We start from the raw sequence: 23,167 nt of genomic DNA on the forward strand, positions 1-23,167 counted from the left end.
TGTTGCTTATGGGGAGGCTGGGGAGTTAGCACCCTTCCAGGCTGGGGAGCACTCTTCTGTTTTTTTACCTGCTGGTGAAGAGCCCCCTGCTCATTGATTCAGAAACATTAAATTAATTCACATCAAATCAATATGTTAAGGCTGGATTTCCCCCTAAAAATAACGAACAAAGGAGTGGTATTTTGTGGGGTCAGCTACATCTTTCATGCTATTTTGTATATTTTATATTGTTGTGAAATAAGTAAAGCTGGGACTGAAGATTATGACTGTAGTGTAAGGGTTAGAGAAAGAAAAGATTTTTAGTTGAATCTTTTGGTATTTCAGAGTTCATCTTGGCATTTAACTGAGCAAACAAATGTGTTTTTAATGAAGAGTTCAAAAATATATTGGTTTTGTGGTTCAGCTGGGAGGCAAAAGCTGTGGTTCTGTTCACACTTAAAAGTTGTAGGCTGTGTTGCATTTTAATGATGCCATTTGAGCTGCTACAACCAGAGCTTTGCTTGTGTTTCTATGGAAAACTTACATTAAAGGGGTTCAGTCAGGACACTAAAGCATTATTCCATAATGAAACATCTCATAAGACAGTTTTGTTTGAAAAATTGATCCAACCATTTTATTAATTTTTTACTTTATCTCTTCCCTTGCCCTCACTCCCCCAGTGCATTTTGTGGGTGAGGCTCTCAGCATTTCTTAGCTGGAGGGCAGAGGCGGCATTAGTACCAGGGTTTTGCAGCAGAGCAGCAGTTGGCTTTAAAGCAAGTCTCTCTGGTAACCCCCACTTGCTGTGTGTTGGCTTGGCACACTGTGTTTCTGCTGTGCACGAGCTGCGTCCCTCTGGGTGGAGACTGGAGGCTCCCACTGATGCTGATGCCAAGTGCACTTAGTCTCCTGCTCATGGACTCTGTGGATTGCTTCAAGCCATGTGTGTGGTGGTGGCTGCAGAGTGTATCTGCTTATCTGAAGTTAAAAACCCAACCCACGTAGCGTGATTTATATTTTGGCAACCTTGGCTCTGGTACTGCTTTGATCTACAGATCTCTTCGCATTGCTCAAAAATTAATTGCTTAATGTGGGGTATAGCCAGACACTGTCAAGGAGGAAGAGGAAACTGGGACAATTAAAAAAAAACCAAAAACAAAACACCAACCCCTAAAAATACTGCAAAACACACAAACACAAAACCCCCAAAGACAAAACCTTAAACCAAAGAAAATCAACATAGACAAAACTTTACAATTTTTTAAGGTCAGCATATAGGAACTACAATATATTGTGCATTCCCCTTCTCTCCCCCCACCCCCAGCTGTAGGGAAATATTTTCCTTTGATGCCACAGCCTAAGTTGAGCAACAATAGTTCTTAAGTAATAGGATCTGTGCCACTCCTCAGTGGATGGGTGGTGGTATCCTTTTCTTGTACTGCAGATGGGTGGAGAAGCAGAAATGTTACAGTACGGTGCTGACACTTTGGCCAGAAACTGCCTTATTTCAGTTAGAAAGGCACTGCGTTCCCCTCTCCCCCTTTTTATTTTTCTTCTTCTGGCAGGGTATGCAGTTATCAGTTCCTTGGTTTTTACTTGAATTTCTGTTCTCTAATACTGTGTTTCCAAGCTCATAGTGGTCCTGGTTTTGTTAGCTTTATACTCAAAAGGCATGGGGTGGACTGCCTGCCAGGAGAAACCCTGGTCTAACTGCTGAGTCTCCAAGGAGTGCTGCAACTAATCTGTTGGGTGTAATGACTTTAATGCTTTTGCCATGTCCATTACAATAGGACACAAAACATACGTGTTCATGATCCTGCAGGAGGGGAATGCAGGCAGTTGGTGGAGGGAAAAATTCCTTCTATTCCCATACTTAATATTGCTCAAGGCTCAGGACTAGATTAAAAAGGGCGAGTAAGCAGAATCCCTGCCAGGGCAGCTGAGCTATCCAGGATTGTCAAGAAGAGGTCTAAAGGAATGTTTTGAGGAATTAAGGCAGGAGCCACATGAAGCTTTTCCTCTATACTTTTTTTTTTTTATTTGCCCTCATATGAATTTATAAGCATGCTCAGTTCATGTAAGGCCCTCTAGAAGGAAGAAAGCATCAGTGTATTTGGAGAAACTAACCCCTTAAGTCAGCTGAATGAATGTGCAGCTACCAGAACTTTTTTTTTTTTTAATCCTGAAACAGGGTAGAGAAAATACTAATTAAAGTTTTGTTTTGTTGGTATTGTTGAAGTTGTTTCCCATTCATGTTAAGAGGATGGTGAAATTGACTTGGAGATTATTCTGATGAATTTACTTTTAATCTTAATGTATTTATGTCGTAGTATGTGTACATATAGCTGATGTATTTCATTTTTCCATATATTAAGTGAGAATTGTGGAATTTAAGGCTTTATATTATGGATATTTCATTTGCTTGGGAAAATAGCAATGAAAATGTAATATACCCTTCACTTACTTGCCAAAAATTAAATTGTAGCTCAAACATGAAATGCCTGATGTCACTCCTACTACCTAAATAGCACTCCTTTCATTTTTTTAGGAGCTTGTGATGTCATCAGCTGAAGCGAAAACATCTACCTCATGACCTGGCATGTAAGTGAAGGAGGAACTAATGCGAAAAAAAAAATTAAATAAAAAAAAATGTGTGTGTTGGTGTTTACAGTGTGTAAATTGAACCTATATACCTTCAACATTCAGGTATCACCTTTTAAATGAAAGCTTTGTGCATTTTAAAGGAATATAAAGTCTTTTAAATGAGAGGAAGTTATAAAAGAAGCTGTTAACAATGAACTTCCAGCCTGCAGAACTCCCTTGTAATAATTTGGGTTAAAATCTATCTTGATGTATTCCATAATGCTTGGAAGGCTGGTAGGCATAGACAGGAATAATTTTAACTTACCACAATATTTACATGTGCTGCTTTTACTCCTCTTTATTCTGTGCTTCTTTGCTGGATATAAATTTTATAGTTGTGATGAATACATGCTGTACATGGTGATACCCTTCCTAAAATTAAAAACTCTAGTTATGTGCAAGGTTTAGATTCTTTTATGTACCCAGATATTTCACAGTAAACTTCCTGCAGTTTTGTGACAGTTCTATTTTTTTCCCTTAAGTAAGCAAAAATATTTCACTCCTCTGCAGAGGCGTTTTCAGAGAAATTTTTTTTTTTTGGTCCGCCCTCTCTCTGCTTTTATGTGGCTTAAAGGATTAAAGTGCAGTCATTGCTTTGAGAGGTGATGTCAGCAGTGAGCTGGGTATTCCTAATTAGTGCCAACACCTGTACCTCATTATGAGGCCTTGTTGAAGCTGTCCAGTGAACCGAGGTAGCTGGTCTGTGTTGCATGTCTCTAATGTGATTATAAAGCCCTCTCCTGATGCTAGTTTTATTACTTATTTAACTTTTGGACTGATTTGGAAAGTGAAGCTAAGCTGAGCCATTTGGTTGGCTACCAAAGATCATAAGGAGTGGCAAAGAGAAGGGATGCAGTCATCTCAATTTCAAGACTTCTAGTTCAAAGCTTGCTTCTGCTTTGACTATTTAAATAAAATAAAAAAAGAGGTGGTGGTGGTGTTTTCTAGCTTTCAGTGTCAGATACTCTGAATTTAGAGAGCAGATCTACAGAATCCAGCTGAGCTCTGAACATCTGAATGTAGTTGCTATTGTGCATAACCCATTGATTTTCTTCAGATAGAGCTTTGGCCTTGATTACTCTTGCACCATCACTTTGTTTTCATGGGGTCAGGGCTTAGCAATTTTTTTTCCTACACAAAACCAGCATCAGCCTCTCCTCCCACCTGATTCTGTACTGTTAGCAGGGCTATAATGCAATGTGCTTTGCTGTTGCATTTGGAAAATACGACCTCGGACAGGTTTGACTAATAAAATTAATGGATCAGTATCATGTTTGGGCTTCACAGGCGAAAGTTTAAGCACAGTTACTTTTTTTTCCTAAGTCGTTTAAGTATGTTTTTAAGAGTTTAGTTTACAAAATTCAAGCATGCGGCAGCACAATGCTGGCTGCAGGCATTGGGTTATTTCCCTGTGAGGGAGGAGACAGAATAACTTCAGATGTGTATCTTGGAAAGATTTGAGATAATAAACCTGTAAGAATTCAAATGAGAACACTGGTCTAGTTATCCAGATTTGGAAAAATGGAGGGAAATGGAAGTACAGTGGATTCTTAAATTTCAGCCACGAAGCTGACAATCTAGTTATTAAAGGGATTGAATCTCTGCTGAGTAGGAGAGAATCCAAAAGAAAATCCTGAATGGGTAGTGCCCTAAAGTGTATGTAGTCTGTATTTGCATAGCGTGCTTATTTAATTTCTCTTAAAAAAAAAAAAAAAAAAAAAAGCAACAGTTCTAACACACTGGGAATGATCTAATCTTTTACATAATTTTGACCAAAATAGCTGTTTACATTGAACAGTGACTAACAAACTCTTCAGGGCAACAATATGTTGGCTGTCAAAATCTCTGGTGGTTGTGTTTATCATAATCAGAATCTTGGCTGGTAAACATATTCATTTCAGTATTTACCATGGCCCTGTAGACAACCTGTCTGATCTGTAGTCCACAGAGTTCATGTTGGGAACTGATATATTAAAAAATTAAATAAAATCTATCACAATGTTGAATTGTTATGAGTAAATCTGGTTCCAAACGAGCTCCCTTACTCAGGCCACGTACTCTCTCTGGTAATGGTCAACAGTGGACACCTAGGGAAAGAAAGCATTATAAAGCTCATCTAGACTCCTTCTGGTACAATTTTGACTTTGGGATTTCCAGCAGATTGACATATGACGTACTGTGTTTAATAGCCCTTGTCCTCCAATCGCTTAATTCTCTCCTATCTGTTTACTTTTCAACCTCTGCAACATCCCATAGCATTAAAATTCTAAGTAATTTTGCACAAAATTACTTCTTTTTTTCTCCTTCTAATGACTTTTCTTTGAAGTTTGTTCTGTAACTTTGTGTCCCATGTCTTCTGGGCCATGATAACTGGTGAGTAGTCTCTTCATCCTGTTTGCTTCATTATACCACTTACGGCAGATCTCTCCTATTCTGCATCCTCCTTTCTCAGCTGGGTAGTCTCAGTCTGTTTAAACTCTTACCCTAACGTCATGGCATGCTTCTCTTACAGCTGTAGTTGGAGTTTGACGTCCTGCAAATGCTTTTTCTTCAGCAGTGCAGGGGAGCTAGGAAATACTTCTTTGCTCTTAGCCCAAATGAGTGATCTACTAGTGTTGCTCATTCATAAAGCTTTCTCCATGTGGCTCGGCAGGTGTAGCAAATTAAACCAGACAGGCTTGATTTGGTACTTGTCACCGTTGTGCTTGGGCCTTGTCAGAAGAATGCCTTTTGCCCTTCAATGTGCTGCTCTCCGTGCTGTTCTCCTGTAATATCTTCTGCTACAGGCTGATTTGGGAATGTCCAAGGACCCCATCTCTAAAGGCATTCAGTTGATGTGTGTGTTTTCATCTTCAGACCTTTCAGAAGCCTCCCGCAGGTGCTGTGGCATGGCTGTGCTTGTATTAACTGGTACCCATAGTTGGTGTTGGGGTAGGCAGCAGCACTCAGCCTCCCTGGCAAGGGTGTCCGAGGGAGCAGATGGACCGTGCCTGAGCTGCTCCTGGGTCACAGCTTCAGTGTAAACAATGGGTCACTTTTGCTGTTGCGGAGCTGGGGAGGTGGATGGTGGAAGAAGTCACTTGCGTGGCTTTATTCTGTTGCGGCCCAAGCGCTTGTGCCTTCTTTCAGTTGCAGAGCCCCTGATAGCAGCTGCACAGGGTAAGAGCCTGTCGAGAAGTAGAAAACCTCACTGACCAACTGGAATTCCATGTACAAAACATACTGACTGTGCAGGTTTCGTGTTGTGCCACGGAGCGACTGTACTGTAAAGGTGGTTTTGTTTGTTTTGTTCAATTCTATAGTTGCACTTTCAGTTGTAACCTTGTTTTCTCTCCCTATTTCTCAGCAGAAATTTTATTACTGGTTTTGACAGCATGGGATTCAGATGCAGCAACTGCAGCATGTTGGGGGCTCTTAGCTATGAATAGACAGGGTGAAATACCTCCTACTGCCGTGGTTTCTAGGCATTTCCATTCCTCCCAGTACAGGAGAGGAGAGTGGACAGAGGGACTTGCTTTGGAGTTAGATTCCTTATCTCACCCCCTTGCAGCTTTGGAAGTCAGCTGTGATAGTTCCTTATCCTCGTAGGGTGGGAAGGATATTTTCCTGTATTTTCTGACCCCACCTATTCTAGTGCCAGTGCTGATTGTGATCCACCCTGTGAGTTGGCACCTCTTTTCCTGTGCCGAGAAAACCGACCTCCATCCACTTAGCTTTAGCTCGAGTAGGCTGTGCTTTCCATTAGGAACAATGAAAGGGTGGTAGTCTACTCTTACTCATTTTAATCTTGTTTGTTTAGTCAATGGGAAGGAAGAGGAAAGAGGAATTTAGAGGAGCGTTAGTGGTCAGTCCTGATCAGTGTGTCCCCTTACTCAAAAAATATAGAAGTACTTTGACTTCAAGTTGGATGTTGGCTGTTTGATGAGAAATTGAACCTTATGTGGTCTTTAGGATGCATTTCTTGATTGCTTCCTCAAACAAGATGTGGTATTTTAGAAACCTTGGCCAAGTACAGTCTTTGGTTCTCCTTTCTAGGGCGGTGTCAGCCACAGTGGGCAAGTTAGCTGTTTATTTTGTCATTGCTGCACCTTGTGTTGTAACAGGAAAAGATAGTATTTTTTTCTTTTTGCCTCTGGTCTGTACATAAACATGGACAAACATCAGTGGGTCACACTATCTTTTTCACAGTGTCTTCTCGCACCTGGATACAGGTGATTTAGAGAAATCTGGAGTGGTATTTGTTTTTATAAATCTACTCTATATCTGTCTGACTAAAAGACCCCTCAGTATCTTTGGTGTATTGTATATTACAGATTGTAGCACATAACATTAAATTAATTGACTAGCCATTAAAATTAATTAAATTTGTCTTAACTAATGAATTTTGTTTTTAGTTTTTTAAACTAAAAAAGTGCTTTAACAACTTGACTAGAAAATTTTCATGTTTTGAATTTTTGACATGGAGAACTAAAATAATAGTGCAACCTCATATAAATGTGTCATGTGTGAAATGCTAGAAAATATAGTGGGATGTCAGTATGTAACCAATAATTTGGAATATTCCAAATATTATTTTGAGTTCTGGCTGTGACAGTACATTCCCTTTAATTGTTCTTATCCAATGATCCCCTCAGTACCCTTTTTTTACTTGAGGAAAACTTTAGCATCCAGGTTGTTTATTTTCACCTTGTAAATGAAAAACATTTCTTGTTACATGAGGAAAGAAATTATCAATTTAGTATTTCCTATAGGAAAATATTTGTGTTCTGCTTTTTTCTTACCCTTTGAGTAGAATATAAAGACATAACTTGATGTTTTCTGCTTTTTGCAGTCCTTCAGGTTTTGTTAGTGACGCAGAATGTTGCAGCAAAGCAGTTAGCCTCTTCGAAGCATTACAAGCAAGAAATAAATGAGTCAAAACAGGTAAAATATTTAATGCAGGCTGCTGCTGTTAAGTCTTTTATTATTTACGATTTAGGAAACACAAAACAAGAACAGGGAAACCTACTTTGTTTATTAGCAAGTACCAACAAATTAACTGATTATTTTAAGCAAGTGTCTTGCAGGATATGAGAAATTTTGCCTATGTTATCAAGAAAAGTTGTTTTTCGTAATCCGAGTAGTACATGCGTTTCTAGATCCTTCGTTCTTTGATAGTATTTCCTGCCTGCATTCCTAGCTGTGATACGAGGTCCTTACCTGTGTTTTGTCATGAATGTATGCGTTGGTACAGCTGGAGAGCAGAGAAGATAAAAGCGGGCAACTACTGGCAGCACCAGGCGAGATAGGGCAAAGTGGCAGCTTCACTTGAGCTACTGTAATACTGATTATTGTCTAATTTTCAATTAAGTAGTGATGCTTCTGTGTTGGGGGATTTGGGAGGGGGGGTTGTTTGTTTTATACCACCCCCCGCTTGCTGCAGTGCAATTTCATCACTGTATGACAGCAGGACAATACTTAGTGACATAGTGCATCACAGGGATTTTTTCTTCTGTTTGACTCCATGTGTGTGCATCTGCAGGAAAGGCAGCGAGTGGCAAGGTCGTGGGATATGTGCTTGGGAGACCTGGATGCAGCTGCCTGCTTTGCCGGGGGCTCCTTGTGTGATGTATGGCTGCTCTGCGCCACTGCTCTGAAATGTCAGGGCTTTCAGTGCTTGCTTAACATGAGCTTATCGTGAGGGTAGATACAGTAAAGACTGCAAAACACTTACAGCCAAGGTAACGTGAATCATACCAGTTCTTAAAATAGAAAGCCCAGCTAAATGCTCTCTGAGGTTTTTCTGCTCAGTCATATTGGTGAAGCATGTGCATGCTGCTCCTGTTTCTTGGCGCGCTTGTGACTGCAGTCTCCTTGCAGATGCAGTGCATGTGGCCCTCTTCGGGTGTCAAACCCCCTGGGCACGGGGAGCTCCTGGGCAGCCAGCTCTTTGTTTACCCATCTTAGCACTGGGTGTGATGACCGGATACTGGTCCATTTTTAGTAGCAGTACCTCCACAGCAGTCTTTCATCAAAGCAGACATTGTCCTTAGCTTCATCTTTGTTGAGTAAGTACACGTGGGCTTGTGGGGTTTTCTTTCTTCTTTTGCTCCCTGGTTACTAGATGTCTCGGTGTTAATGTCAGGTATGAGTTTTCTTCTGAGAGAGTCTTGTGAAACAGACAACATTAACAGCCAGTAACTGCACTGCCCCTGCTGAGGCCCCTTTGGTGCAGACAAACTCCCCAGGCACTTCTCCATGACGCTTGGTGCACTTGCCTGGTTAGAGGTCTGTATGTGAGCTAACCCCTGCCTGCTGGGAGTTTCCTTCAGGGATCAATTAGCTACCGTGGAGTTTCCCACAGCCTAACGCAAGAGGTAGTTGGTTTGTTTGTGTGACTGTGGCCTGAGGAACCGAGAGCTGTGATGGCTTCCCTCTGGCAACGTGGTGCTCTTCTGTGCCCTGAGGGGCCTGCCTGCCCTGGTGGCCACCTCAGCCTCCAGCATTGACCTGTGGTGTGTGTGTGGGGGGGTGTGGGGGGCCGGGATGATGGTACTCAGCAGGTTGCCTGTGTGTTTAACACCGCTGTCGCTTTCCTGCTGGGAACTTCTTCCTCGTTTCATCCCACTGGGGGCTTTGTCGCTCCCTCAGGGAGGGCACCCCAGCCATGAGGCAGGCCTGGCTGGGGCAGGCAGGACAGGAGCACTGGTGGGGTGTTGTACCCCCTCAGCCACCTGCCGGCAGCAATACCAAGCATGGTACGCTGCTGAGGGCTCATTTTGGCATTTCCCCTGACTGGGGGTGATGGCGGGAGGTGGGTGAGGAGTGTTCACCAGGCTGCACTGGGCAGACGTACCTCAGGTGGTCGGGCACAGCAGTGCCAAGCAGCACTGGGCTGGTTGTGGTTTCAGGAAAGTGCTTTTTTAATTCTATTTTAAAAGCACACTTTTGTTCAAACTCAGTATGGTATTTTGAAGGAAATATTTTTGTGTGTGTGTCCAAATCTCTGCTGCTGTTTTAAGAAAACAGTAGTTCTGTTAGTAAACAACTGGTGTAAAAACGTTGTTGTGCTCAGGAGCAGAAAGTAATTACAAGGACAGAAACAAGAGAGGAGCAGAAACATGTACGTATTGGTGTATTTGCTTGAATTAATGACAGTCTGATGTTTATTTTTTTAAATTGATTCTGCCCAGATCGTTACCGTCTTTAGGATGCTAATGCTAAAGCTGCAGCGTTTAATGGGCAGAAATATTTCCTTGTCAGCCTGGCCACCTGGCTGCTCTGTGTACAGGCCCAACATGTGCAGCTTGCTTCAGAGAGAAAAATCGGGCTGCTCAGTCACTGCTGGGTGTTGAGGAAGCACAGGGAAGAGAGCGTGATTTAATTTCGTTCTAGCCTCTTGGAAAGTTTCTGTTGAGGTAATGGTGACGCTGTGCATGTTGCTGGTGACTTGCTTTTCTGAGAAGGATTTCTGATTTTTAACAAGCTGCTTGATATGAAGCGATTTAGCTGAAGGCCAGTAGTAGAAATCTGTCATGCCATCCTCCTGCACTCGCGGTGGGTCAACACACGGATGCAGCACTGGAAATTAAAAGTTGTACTTCTGTTTTCAAGGTAGGAAAGGCAGTTGTACTTGGGGGTGTGCAGTATTCTACTGTGTCATCAAAGCATGTTATAAATGTGAAGTAGTATCACTTACCCTCTTTCTGTACTTGCAAAGCAAAATGATGGGCATTTAAGTGCTTTGCACTAGACCAAATGATGAATCATCATCGTAGAAGGGCACATGAAAGGATGTCAGGGTTCCCTTTTGGCCTATAATCCACAAATGTATGCAGGGGAGCAATTATATTTGGGGGTTCTTCATCCTAGTTTTATGATCTATCAGCTATCTTCAGTCCAGAATTTAACTATTTCAGGGGATAAGTCATGCTGTGGAAGATGGTATTTTGGACTCCCCCCACCCCCCCCACCCTTATTTTTAAACTCACGGTATCCTTGTGGCAGCTGCCAAATTGTCTTATATAAAAAGGTAATGTATAAGGAAAACAGGGCTCCAGACTATGTCTAGTTGCTTTTGCACTTCATACAGACCCATGTTCTTAGCCAGATTTCTGTAACATGCAGTTCCTTACCTGCTGAAATTATATACCTAATGACAGAGGAATCTGCTGTTGCTGGTAGTGCTGCTTCTAAAAACTGGCACATTCCTCCTTTATTGAATTACAGATTATTTTGTTAACCAAGACTTAGAGTGAAGTAGTGGCAAGAAAAGTTTTATTTTGTGGTAGGCCCAGTACAGAAAATAATTCAAGGTTTTATTTTGGGGGTGAGGGGAGGATAGGCTAGACGTGGTCACTGTTACAGGGTTCTTAAGTAGAGTAGGGGTATATTACTAATTAAAAAAAAAATCTGGTTACAGTGAAATAAAGAAACAACCTTAAGGTTTTTTTGCTGAACTTCCTTTTCTGTGAATTGTTTAACCTTTCAAACCTTTTCAGTGCAGCAAATACTGCTAACCCAAGTTCCAAGTGGGTGTTTTTTCCAGTTTATATAGCCTTTTTGTGAGATTGGATATGATATTAAAAAATAATAATAATAAACCCAAACACAAGTGATCTCTCTTTCTCTAGTTATTTGAAAGGTTGTATTAACTCTACTCATATTTCGTAATTTCCCTGGCAGTTGACTATGAAATTTGACCTATTTAAATGGTTTCACTGTACTACATTTCCTGGAGACCTTTCAAGATAATTTGCTTCCTAATCTAAATTTAACAGTTACATAAACCACATTTTGGAGACTTGGAAATTTCTACTTACTGCCTCTGCCTTTTTTTTTTTTGCCTTCCCCCACCCCCCCCACACACCCCCCGCCCAGACAAGCCATATTGTAAAAATGTAAGTACAGAATTTTAATCTGAGATTGCATGTAGCTTGTCGTTTGGTTTTCATACATAGAAGCAGTTTTTAATAAGATTAAGAAAGTAGGTTATTTTTTGTCCCACTTGAAAGTTTCCTTAGTGCTGTGGCCAATTCCATTTTTGTCAGTCTATTTTAAAACGTGAAGAAATAAAATCTCACAGGTCTAGGATATATTTGCATTACAGTTCCTTGAATTTCTTGATTGCATTTTTCTTCTGTATATAGGTCTTAACAGGTACTGAGTAGCGTATGGGTATGTTTAACCTTTCTCTGCAACAATCTGAAGCCAGGAAGGAAGGACTGCTACTCCTTAGAGATGCTGTTTTGTTCAGAAATCTTGGCTGGATCTAAGGATTCATTTTGTACGCTTGTCACTGATGTCTTGCCTAATATGCTGTGTGAATTCAGACTCCATGAGATACCTCATCCTTCTTTCTGCTAACTCTTATTACTGATGAACTATGCTGAGAAATGTGTCAGAACAATAGGGTAGACTTAATAGTTAATTTGGTAAATTTAGTTGTTTAGTTGGACACAAACTGAAACGGGAAAAATGTTTGTTGCTGTTGTTTCTGCAGGTATTTGAAATGGAGTTTTGCTTTGAATAAAGCTCTGAAATTTTGTTAACTGTGTGCTGTTTACATATGCTGCTTGACTGATTTTTTTGAGTAATGCATGTTAACTAGCTTTTCAGAAATGGGAAGTCTCTTAAGTCAGCGCAACATTGATTTTTTTCCTCAGAGAGATGAAAGAATGGTGGTAGAGGCAAGTGGCTGTTTCTTCTTCACTTCAGCAGTGCAGGTATTTGTGAATAAGCAAAAGGGAACAACCATAATTTAGAAATCATTAATTACTGAACATCTCCGCTAGATTTTTGGAAATATCAGTGTTACTTTTTTATTCAGATTCTTGCACATGCTGGCTGGTATCTTGATTACTCTTACCTTGGGATCTATGTTTAATTTCAGCCAGGTGAACGCAGGGTGGCTTTTTCTGGCTTTCCTTGAAAGTGCAGAGATCTGTTGGATCCAGCATTGGTTTTGGCTCTAGGGCAAAATTCCCAATATAGACAGCAGCCTGTTGGAAGCCAGGGAAGTGCTGGCAGCATGATGCTGCTGCCTGTGGCTGAGGAGACTGTTTCGAGGAGACTGTGTTTCCTGGGGTTATTTTTGGTTGAACACCTGGAGGGTTCAGGGCATCTTGGCCTGCGTTTGTGTAGTTAGGTGACAGCAGGGAATGAGGCCAATTTCCACACACACACACCCTCCTTTTTTAAGTTGTGGTTCTTGTCTTAAGCTGTTGTGAGCAGGTCAGGGATGTGCACACAACTATGGTTGTGTCAAGTCAGAAATGCAACAGGTGTGGAATACAGTTCAACTTTAGGAACTGCTCTGGTAATTGATATTAAAAATGATGCCAGGAAATGTTCCATTGCAATAATTGCCTGGAGAGTTGAGTATCTTTTTGCTTGCAACATGGTGATTTCTTAGTGTCGTTTCTGTATTTTAATTTTCATTTGTAAGATCCCTGAAGGTGAGCATCTTTGGAATTAGTATATGTTGTCATACAAGTGATTGATCAGCTGTTAGTCCTTCTGTGGATTTTTTGTTTTAAAAAAGAGGGCAAAAAAAGCTTCAGATCAAGACATGTTATGTTCTTATTTTTAATGATAATTTTTAAGGTCATCTGTGCTTGACCATAAGGCTTGAGCACATTTTGAACCCACAAAGAAAGCATGCCTACTTACTTACTTTTTAAGGTAGTGAGAATCATTACTCAGTGACTGGGAAGTAAGGATTTTCTTGGGGCTTTTTGAGGGCATGAGGCTACATACCTCTTCTGCTCTGCAACATTTTAGTGTTGAGTTGCTTTACACTCCTTGTTTTACTTAGCTTGTACATTGGAACTGCTAGAAAGTTGAAATGCTAAAACTTAAGCATTTTCTTAATTCTCGGAATTCAAACAAAAAGTTCAACATGCATATTTGCAAAATGCCTGGGTGAGGATAACAGAGGTGAAAGGAGGCTGATGTTTCTAGCTGCTCACTGTCCCATTTCCATTATGATCCTGATGGCTCTTTTTTTCTTTATAAGTACCGTCTATATGAGGCTGTATTTTAAATCTCTTTTTGAACTGTTCTGTGGAAAAAAGTATTTCTTAACTGTTACAAAAATTTACTAGATATGTCATTTTGTGTGTAAAAATAATACTGTTTACTTGATTCTCTTCTAGTGTTGTCACATACCGTTCATTATCACTGATATTCTGAAGTAGGAAATGGGCACTGTCAATCTCATTACTTTATTTCTTGCTTTTTGACTGTCTTGCACACATTGAAAAAAATTAATTGTGGTCCTTCATTCTAGGCTTTATTGTCATCATAGTTCTCAGAGGTGAAGTTCAAAAAGGGGAAAGCTAGGATATATGAGAGACTGTACACATTTTTGTGGGATTTTTGATTATGCTTGTTTGATTTGGGTTTTTGATATGCATAGATTGTCCTTTCTACGTTTAGCCCTCTTAGGGATATATGTGTGTGTGTTCATATATTTATTTTTTTTAACTCCTTCACAGTGCTTTGCAAGTGCTAAAACGTTAAAATGATGGAAGAAGCAGGAATTGAGGCACAGGGTTGTTTGCAGCCTTGCCTCTGGACTGTATCACCCAGTTATTGTCATCTGAAGCTGAGGGACAAACTGGAGGCTTGGTGGGCTGCTTTGGGGGAATTGGACAGAAGTTCAGAAAGGTTGACATCTGTTTCTGTACTGTGGGGTCTGGCTTTGCAACTCCTGTCTTTTCTGAACTGAACAGCTGCTGATTCTTCCGCATCCTGCAAAGGCAGGTGAAGGAGTGAGATGGGAGCTTTACCACAAAACGGGTGTTATTTTGGGCTCCCTCTGTAATAGCTAGGGAGTGGAAACATCCTTTAGTGAGCCTTTCTGATGAGCCTTCTGCTTTGGGGTAGAGGTGATCTGGAAGTTGTGTGGCAGTCCCAGTGTACACAAGGACATAGCAAAGGAGTCTCCTATTAAAAACAAAAGTGAAACCCCCTTCAGAGGTGGTCCTGGCGAACGATGCTGAGGCTGTTACTCCTGCATCATGTGGGGGCATACAGTGAACTCATAGCATGTTGGTAACTTTAATAACCTGTCTTACTGAACGCAGCACACCTGTGATTTGTTGTAGCTCTGTTGGCTCTAACTCACTATTGTGGTTAATATTACTGCAAAAAATCAGGCAGGAATCCACTGTTATTACTGTTTGGGGCTTTTACTCTGAGTGACTGCTTTTTCTGTTTCTGTCTGCTGTGATGGAGGTGTAAATCTCTTGCCTGAGCTGCTGCAAATCCAGTTCTCAAATACAACTTTTTAATTTTGTTTAGTTTTGGTTTGTTTGGGTTTTTTTCTGCCTAAGTAGTTGTTGGCAGAGATGTGCTTTTGGTTCTGAAGTTCTTGTTACGCTTGCCCTTCCTGTGTAAGCTGACTTTGAAGTAGCCATCTCCTCTCTGCTTTCCTAGTTGCCCAGGCAGAAGTCCAGGCTTCCTGGGTGTTCTCTCCTGCAGTTGTGTCTCTCAACCTCGTGTTTGACCCTGCTTTAATTGAATGCTCATGTTGTGCTCTGCTGTCTTTAGTACAGAGTGGAAAGGTTTTATTGCTGCATGTTTATATAGACTGTAAGCGATGAGAATTGCCTGCCATAAGCTTTCAGCACCTTTTAACAACTGCTCAAAAATTCATCTGAACATAAAAACAAAGCAAGCAGCAAGCACTTGCATTTCTTGCTAAGACATGAAAGCAAGGAATACTACTCTGCATACCTAGATGCATCTTTTCATCATCTCCCAAACTCCTGTAACATGCCCAATGGTCCATAAGCCTGGGTTGTTTGGAACTGAAGACTTCCAGCAGAGAAGCTGTTGCCAGGGGCAGAACCTGCTCCTTTTTAGGGAGGGTTGTATGTTCTGCGGGGCTGGGTTTGGCTGCTGGAGTACAAGCTCTCGAATAGGCAGTACCATTTTATTTGCTCTTGATTAAAGTTGATGCCTTTAAATTTCATGAGTTTGCAAGATGAAAGTCTTTTAGTCCTCCCCTCACTACACAGCAGTTAACTTCAAGTCTGGTGCCCCCCAAACATGCACAAAGACAAGCCCTTCAGGCCCAAGTGCCTTCTGCATGTCGAACAGCTTTTGCCTAAGAGATTCATGGAAGTTTCTTCATCAGAACAGTGCCTGAACAAGCTACCTTATGTTGCTATGTGGAAGAGAAGTCTCGTGGTGTTTTGGCTGTTTTGGTTTTGAAGTTGCTCTTCTGTTGGACACTGGTCTTTGTATATAGCGTGGCTGCCTTGCCTCCCCCAAGGTTGCTTGAGCTGTGAGAAGGTGAATTAATATGAAAGTAATTGTTACATAACTGGAGTTTATAGCTTGCTTAAGTGATAACAAATGATACCTTTTGATGTCCCATCCTGTTGACCACTGTGTCTGTCTGTCCTCCCCCCCAGGTTAAATACCTGGCTTGTAAATTCTGTATCTGCGTATCAAAAACTGCAGGCATTGCTTCCTGTTTCAACTTCCATGAGCATGGGCAATGTCTTCTTGTAACAGATAGGTCAGAAGGATTGTTTTAAACTTTGAGTGATCATTGCATTTTGATTCAGTAAACTCACTCTCTTAAATATAAAGGCTGCTTAAAATTTCCAGTAAATTAAACATTTGTGCTGCAAACAACTCAATTGCAATCTCTTCAAGCCTTCAGGCAGACTTCTCTTATCTGGAAATCTTGTTTATCCTATGGTCTTTGGATAATCTCAAGACCCGTTGTACAGTAACTAATGTGGAGGGTTTATCAGATGGACTGTTCAGCTCTGTTGCCTTTTTTTTTTTTTTTTTTTTTTTTTTTCCCCCAATGGTATGTGGGTTTGCTTAAGAAATGAAGCTGCTTGTGTTTCAGGTGTGGCCAAGCTGGCATTTCTAATACTGCAGGCATTTCAGGTTCAGCTTTCTGTAACCTACTTCATCCTATCTACTGCTTTAACAAAATAAACACACACCACTACCACTCCCCCCAAAAAGTTGTCTATTCTTGCAGAATTGTTTTTCACTTTTCTCTAACGATTTGCTCATTCAATCCATTAAAAAGATCAGAGTGATTTTTCATTTACTATTATTAATTGTAAATGTATTGGTTCTTATTTAACAAATGTAACATTGAGTATTATAGAATGACAGGACTTATGAGAATGTTTATGTATTCCTGTTGGCACATAGCGTATATAGCTGATCACTATTTTGATCTTACATTGAGGTGCAGAATTTTCTTCTTCCCTGTTCTCTATGTGTGTTACATGTTCAAAAATTGATTTTAGAAAGCTCGATACCTTTATTTTTAATGGAACTGGTGCCACACCACAGAAGAATTTCTCAGCAATACCCATGATCACTTCTCAAACTTCTGAAAACCACACTTCTTGTGAAACTAAGGAATGATCGGATTATTTAAATTAAATGGCATCAGTCACCGTTTTCTGTGATTGTCCCTATCTAAAATCTGGTTTTTTGTTTTCAATGGATGCCTTTGGCTTTTTTGGCACCCCCCACCCCGCTTTTTTAAGGTAAGTTGGGTTTCTAAATCCTTGCCTTGCTGTGTATCCACCTTATTTCCTGGCCTCCACCCGTCTCTCAGCTAGCGACTGCCACCATGGCAACTCTTTCTCTGGCTGAACAGATGGGACATTGAGTCTCCTCTGAGAGCAGAGCGCCCTGCTGGGAATCAGCTAGCAGGTTGCACTCCTCTCTGCAAAATGTAAAGCAAGCTCTGCCCGGCAGAGGCATGCTGGTTTTGAGGGTGCTCGGTTTCATAAATAATACTGTGGTCTAATAGTTACTTGTAGAAATAAAACATAGTGGCTGAACTGGGATTATTTCTGTGCCTGAAAGCTCTTCAGAGGAGCTTTGCCTCTAGTGCAAAGAGCTTGGCGTCAGCCAGCAGCAGGTGATTTTCTGGTAGAATGGTTGCCATCAACTTTTTTTTTCTCTTTAGGATGCGTCAGGATGAAACGCCACAGGCATCTAAGCACCAGTGACAGTTCAGACAATGAGAGTAAGTAATACCTACTAGTTTTTCTTAGGTCTATCACCCCCTTGTGGTTTCCTTCTGTGGTTTGAGGGCAAACTGTTTCACCTCTTATCATTACAAAAAAAAATGTTTCTTGCTTGATTTTTCTTTTCCTTTTTTTTTTTTTTTCCCCGCTCTGTGGTCTTTGGTATTCTGAATCCTGTTACAGGAGGAAAAGGAGGTGAAGGATCCTGTAAACCTGGGAGGAGTTTTGAGTCTACGTAGAATTCAAAGAGAAACTTGTATGCCTTTCCGTTTCAGAGTTGGGAAAAAGAAATCTGTAATTACATATAGGTTTTGCTGTCCAGGGTCCTATTTTGTAATATTTTTTTTTTAAAAGGAGTTGTGTCGTCTCTTGTTGTGCAGAGCCTCAACTTTGAAATTATTGGTGGTGGCAAGCTTATTTGAGCATTGATATGTTAGAGTTATAGATAAGGTAAATTTATAACCGGTATATTGATTGTTATGTTATCTTATACTGGTTCGTGATCTATTCCACTTTAGTCTGTTATACAATTTAATAGTTACATTGTAAATGTTCCTTGGCACACAATCTGCCTGAGGTTGCATCTTCCCTTTTTATCTGCAAAAAACCCACACCCTGTATGGCAGGGTCTTGTTTTGTTTCTTATAAACCTGTAGCTATCTAGTAATTCTGTACATAATGATGATTAATTCTCATATTCGTTGTAAGTCATCAACGTACCCTGTACTGAAATAACATTTTGCCCAGAAATGTCTAGACATCACACGACAGGGTTTTTTTTGCATCTCTCATCAGCATGCCTTAGTATCATTGCTTTTTTGTTTGGTATTTTTTAGCACTTGCAAACTCTGTCCTTGAGTTTGCTCCTCTTTCCACTTTGTTAGAAAGGAAATGAAGGAAAGTGGTCTGCCTGCTTGTTTCTGTTTGCTCATGCTTGTACTGGGCAGAGTAGAATGTACCCATAAACTCAGTGTGCTGTGGTTTTACAAAGAATGAGTGGAACAGGAGGAGCTGTACTCAAGCCTACAGACTGCCTAGGAGTTTTCTGCCCACATCTTGTCAAAAATTACGATAATTCAGGAGACTGGAATGCCTTGTGTTTTACTGAAATATTAAAATAATTGAAATGGGCTAGAATGGTCCTTTTTATCTCTCTTTTTTTTTTTCTTTTTTTTTTTTTTTTTTAAACAGGTCCTTCCACTTCCTTTTCTTCTTGTTCTAAATACAGGAGCAAGTCAAAAACACCAGCAAATGAACAAAAGAAACCTGCTGAGGTAAGAATCAGGGTTAAAGATTGGTCATTGGTAGGTTTTCTGTTACATAGTTTTTATGTTTTTAAGCCTTGAAATCATGAGCTTTGAACTAGTGCCAGTGAGTCCTTTTGTCACCTGTCAAATTCTCTGTGAAACTGTGTTTTCCCCAGTGTGCAAGTATTACAGGAGCTCTGGTGTTTGATGTCCCAAAATGACTTCTGGCATTTGCAGACAGTAACATGTAGATCTTTCTTCCCCTGAAATTTAGTCTCATTTTGAAATTGAAAAGCTGGGATGGCCTTACAATATGAGCGTGTGCCACAGAAAGAAGTGGTTCGTGTGTATGTGTCTGGGAAGGATACTTCCTTTCTGCATTAGGGTAAACCAGTGGGACACTTAAGTGGGCAGAGTATGTATAAATAGTGCTTACTCATCTTCTGCCAGTTTGTCACTCTTGGCTTCTTACCTTCAGTAAAGCTTTTTTACTTTGTCATCCCCTAGGATGTTAGGACCTCTCCACCTATCGCCACTGTCACTGGTTCTGTATTTCACCAATTGAGATAATGGGCATTTATGCACAATCTAGTGATCAAATCCATCCTATCAGCTATTCCACTGGTAGCCCTCTTTGGGGAGGATTTGTTGGCTGCCTTCTCCAGATCTGATGTTTGCTTTCTTAAGGGCTGAAGTTAAATAATAACTGCAAATGGGAGAAATGTATCTTGTGGCTAATTCCGCTTGCTTGCTATCACATTCCCTCTGAATGAGTCCTTTAGTGTGTAGTGTGGCTGTTGATGCCCGAGGTTACTGAAAGGCTGACAAAACTGACTTTGCATTTCTAGAATTTAAAGCTGTGAGTAATGTCCCAGAAGCAATTTTGTGTACTATACCAGCAGTTTTTTACCTGCTTAGATACTACTGTGAGAGATTGCATAAACTATATAGATTGTGCTCATATAGCAAAAGCTGTTTGGCAAACATACTTCATGCTTCTTTTCTAAATGCTGCTAACTAGATGAGTTTGGTTTGGTAAGAACAAGGTAAATGTTACAGAACGTGTTCTTTCTTTGGAAGCTTAATTTTTATCACAAGTTAATTGAAGAAAACTCACTGATGCATTTCTAAAAGAGAATTTTGCCATGAGTGTTTCAATAAAAGCAAAATTGGCCAGAACTAGCTACACAGTGTTTTATTTACAGCCACCAAAAAGGTTAAGAAAAGCCTACTATGCTTTTTACCTTTAAAATGTTCGTCTGAGGATTACGGTTCTATAAGAATTTCAATCTTAAAACAGCTTGCAGCTACTAAGGTCTTGTAATTGTTGCTCAAGTTTGCCTATGCATTAGCTTTGTTACTAGCCTATCTGGGAAAATGGGAACTGAAACACATATGCTGCCAGACTTGTTGCTGTTTTAAATGCACTTCAGTGCTAGTCTCTTACCAATCCATTCTTTCTGCCCACCATCCAGCTTTCTTGTATCTCTTCCTCTTACGGGTTGTCATATTACTCTTTGCTTTGCATTTGCTGTCTTTATGTGCATGTTTACATTATTAACAATAATTATGAAGATGTGGTCCATGTATGTAGCATGCAAGTGTTCTGTTTGGTAATTTCTAGGAATTAAAATGAGCAGTATTTTCAGTTCTTCCTCTTGAGATCTTTGCTGCTTTCTACCTGTTCCAAGACAAAATCTTGAGTCCTTTAATACTTGGAAATATAAAACTTTGAGGAACAAAATCCGGAATATACACTTGGAATTAACACTGTGTTTCATAGCATCATCCTTACAGTAATAATGGCATCTTTTTGTCATCCTTCCTTTAAGATCACCCTCCTAGAAAGAAAGAAAAAGGAAGGGGTAGGGAAGAAAGAAAGAAATCTCAGACCTTAGAATACGTCCTCTTCTGCAGGAGTGTCCCAAGTATAATATTTAAAACAACTGACAAAAAAATAAAGTCCCCTGGGAAAAAGTGTTGTGGTTTAACCCCAGCTGGCAACCAAGCACCACGCAGCCGCTTGCTCACTCCTCCTCACCCAGAGGGGTGGGGAAGAGAATCGGAAAGGAATATAAAACTTAATGGTTGAGATAAGAACAATTTAATAATTTAAACAGAATAAAAAGGTAAGAACAACAACAATAGTAATAATTATAACAATTATAATGGAAAGGTGGGGGAAAGGATAAAATCCAAAGGAAAAGGGAGAAAGGAAAACAAGTGGTGCACAGCACAGCCGCTCACCACCTGCTGACCGATGCCCAGCCAGTCCCAGAGCAACAACCCCCCTGCCCCAGCTAACCTGCCAGGTTTATATACCAAGCAGGACGTCCCATGGTGTGGGTATCTCTTTGGCTGGTTCAGGTCAGCTGTCCTGGCTGTGTCCCCTCCCAGTCTCTTGTGCCCCTCCAGCCCTCTGGCTGGCAGGGTCTGAGAAACCAAAGAGTCCTTGATTTAGTATAAACATTACCCAGCAACAACTAAAACCATCAGTGTGTTATCAACATTGTTCTCGCATCAAAGCCAAAACACAGGACAGTGCTAGCTACTAAGAAGAAAGTTAACTCCATCCCAGCTGAAACCAGGACAGAAGGGGAATGGAAGGAAAGGTGGCAGTAATAATCTCTACCGCTTGTATGTAAGGCTCTTGGCTGTCCCTCTGGTTTTTCCTTTCCTTCTGCTAGAAGCAAGCACTCCTTCTCACCCTTGGAAAGCATATGCCAGAGAGTGTATTACATGAAATGCTGTTGTCAGCAGAGCATTGAAATTGATTATTTATGCACCAAGTGGTGACAAGAGTGTAAAGCGAAGACTGAAAAGAGACCCCACTGCACACGCTTCCAAAAATCGTGTTGTAATTCCACAAGGTTTTTGTAGTAATAGTTGTCTAATATCTGTTAGATAGAAATTTAAAATTTCAGGCTGACAGCATCCCTTTAGCAAGGACTCTTTAACAAGTCGGCATTGCTCTCCTTTCATTCACCTCTGCTTGCCAGGCAGCAGGCTGTTTCTTGAGTTAGTGATGCAGAAAATCTAAAAGGTCAAAGCTATAAATAGCTGTTTGAGAATATTTTTGCTCGTGGTCTTTATACATTAATTTTTCTTTTATGCCAGTAAGCCCAGCTTTCTCAATTAAATTGCACGTGAATACATAGGCTTTTTTCCACTTCCTCAATCATCTCCAGCCAACCCAAGTACCTGGGTTCTCTTTCCAAATAAAAGCTGGGTCTTGGTACTGTGACCAACGAGCAAGTTAGTGTATCTGTCAGTTGCTTCACAGGACTTGTCTGTATGGGTCTTGGTCCTCTGTGGCCACCCATAAAAAATGACGAGTAGCTACAGTTGGACTGCTCTGCCTTGAATTGTTTCCCAGGTGCTTCAGAATTGAGGTGGGTGTGGGGATGGCCTCAGTGGAGTAAGGTCATCTGGTGTTACTGCAGGGCAAAGGGGTGCAGTGTTAGAGGGCAAATGTCAAAGCCTGTTCTCAGAGCCTGATTTATTTACCCCTGGGGTTTACATCAATGCAGAAGGGGTATTACTGGGTTGGATCTGGGCTCTGCTTATCTGTCGTGGTTTAACCCTAGCTAGTAATCGAGTACCACGCAGTCGCTTGCTGACTCCCCCCTCACCCCAGCTGAATGGGGAGGAGAGCTGGAAAGGAAGGTAAAACTCGAGGGTTGAAATAGGAACAGTTTAATAATTGAAATAGAATAAAAATGAAAGAACAACAATAACAATGATGACAATAACAGTTATAATGAAAAGAGGAAGGGAAAGAATAAAATCCAGAGGGAAAGGAGGAAAGAAACACGTGGTGCACAAATGCAGCTGCTCACCACCTGCCGACCGGTGCCCAGCCAGTCCCTGAGCAATGATCTGCGCGCCTTGGCCAACCCCCCAGGTATACATACCAGGCATGGCATCCCATGGTATGGAACACCTCTTTGGCTAGTTTGGGTCAGCTGCCCTGGCTGTGTCCCCTCCCAGTTCCCTGTGCCCCTCCAGCCTTCACTAACAGGGCCTGAGGAACTGAAAAGTCTCACATCAAAGTCAAAACACAGCTCCGTGCTAGCTCCTAAGAAGATAATAAACTCCATCCCAGCTGAAACCAGGACATTATCCCATTATCCTTCTCGGGGAAGAAGGTGAGAAGGCAAGCCTGTAACAGTACTTTTTCAGAGTGTAATGTTTCTCTACATAATTTCAAAAGCAAGACTGTGGCTCTTGGTGCTCCCTTTCTGGATTACGATCTTATCACAAACTACTGAAACGGTGACTTAAAAAATTCTGCTA

At 40.9% G+C, this 23,167-nt stretch overlaps 1 protein-coding gene across 4 annotated transcripts in view; it reads left to right on the forward strand.

Moving 5' to 3' along the window:
* JADE3 (jade family PHD finger 3) overlaps window positions 1–23,167 on the forward strand; it is a 68,135-nt gene that overhangs the window by 15,593 nt on the left and 29,375 nt on the right. For 2 of the 4 annotated variants that reach the window (XM_040584846.1, XM_040584848.1), the window contains exons 2-4: window positions 2,528–2,580; window positions 17,564–17,623; window positions 18,816–18,898. In XM_040584846.1, coding sequence (XP_040440780.1) covers window positions 17,575–17,623; window positions 18,816–18,898 — 132 coding nt within the window. In that variant the 5' untranslated portion in view covers window positions 2,528–2,580; window positions 17,564–17,574. Of the gene's footprint in view, window positions 1–2,200; window positions 2,581–17,563; window positions 17,624–18,815; window positions 18,899–23,167 lie in introns of those variants that run through there. The other 2 variants (XM_040584847.1, XM_040584849.1) reach the window with 2 other exon arrangements.

The sequence above is a fragment of the Falco naumanni genome, chromosome 2 (genome assembly GCF_017639655.2).
Source record: "Falco naumanni isolate bFalNau1 chromosome 2, bFalNau1.pat, whole genome shotgun sequence".
Lineage (NCBI taxonomy): Eukaryota > Metazoa > Chordata > Aves > Falconiformes > Falconidae > Falco > Falco naumanni.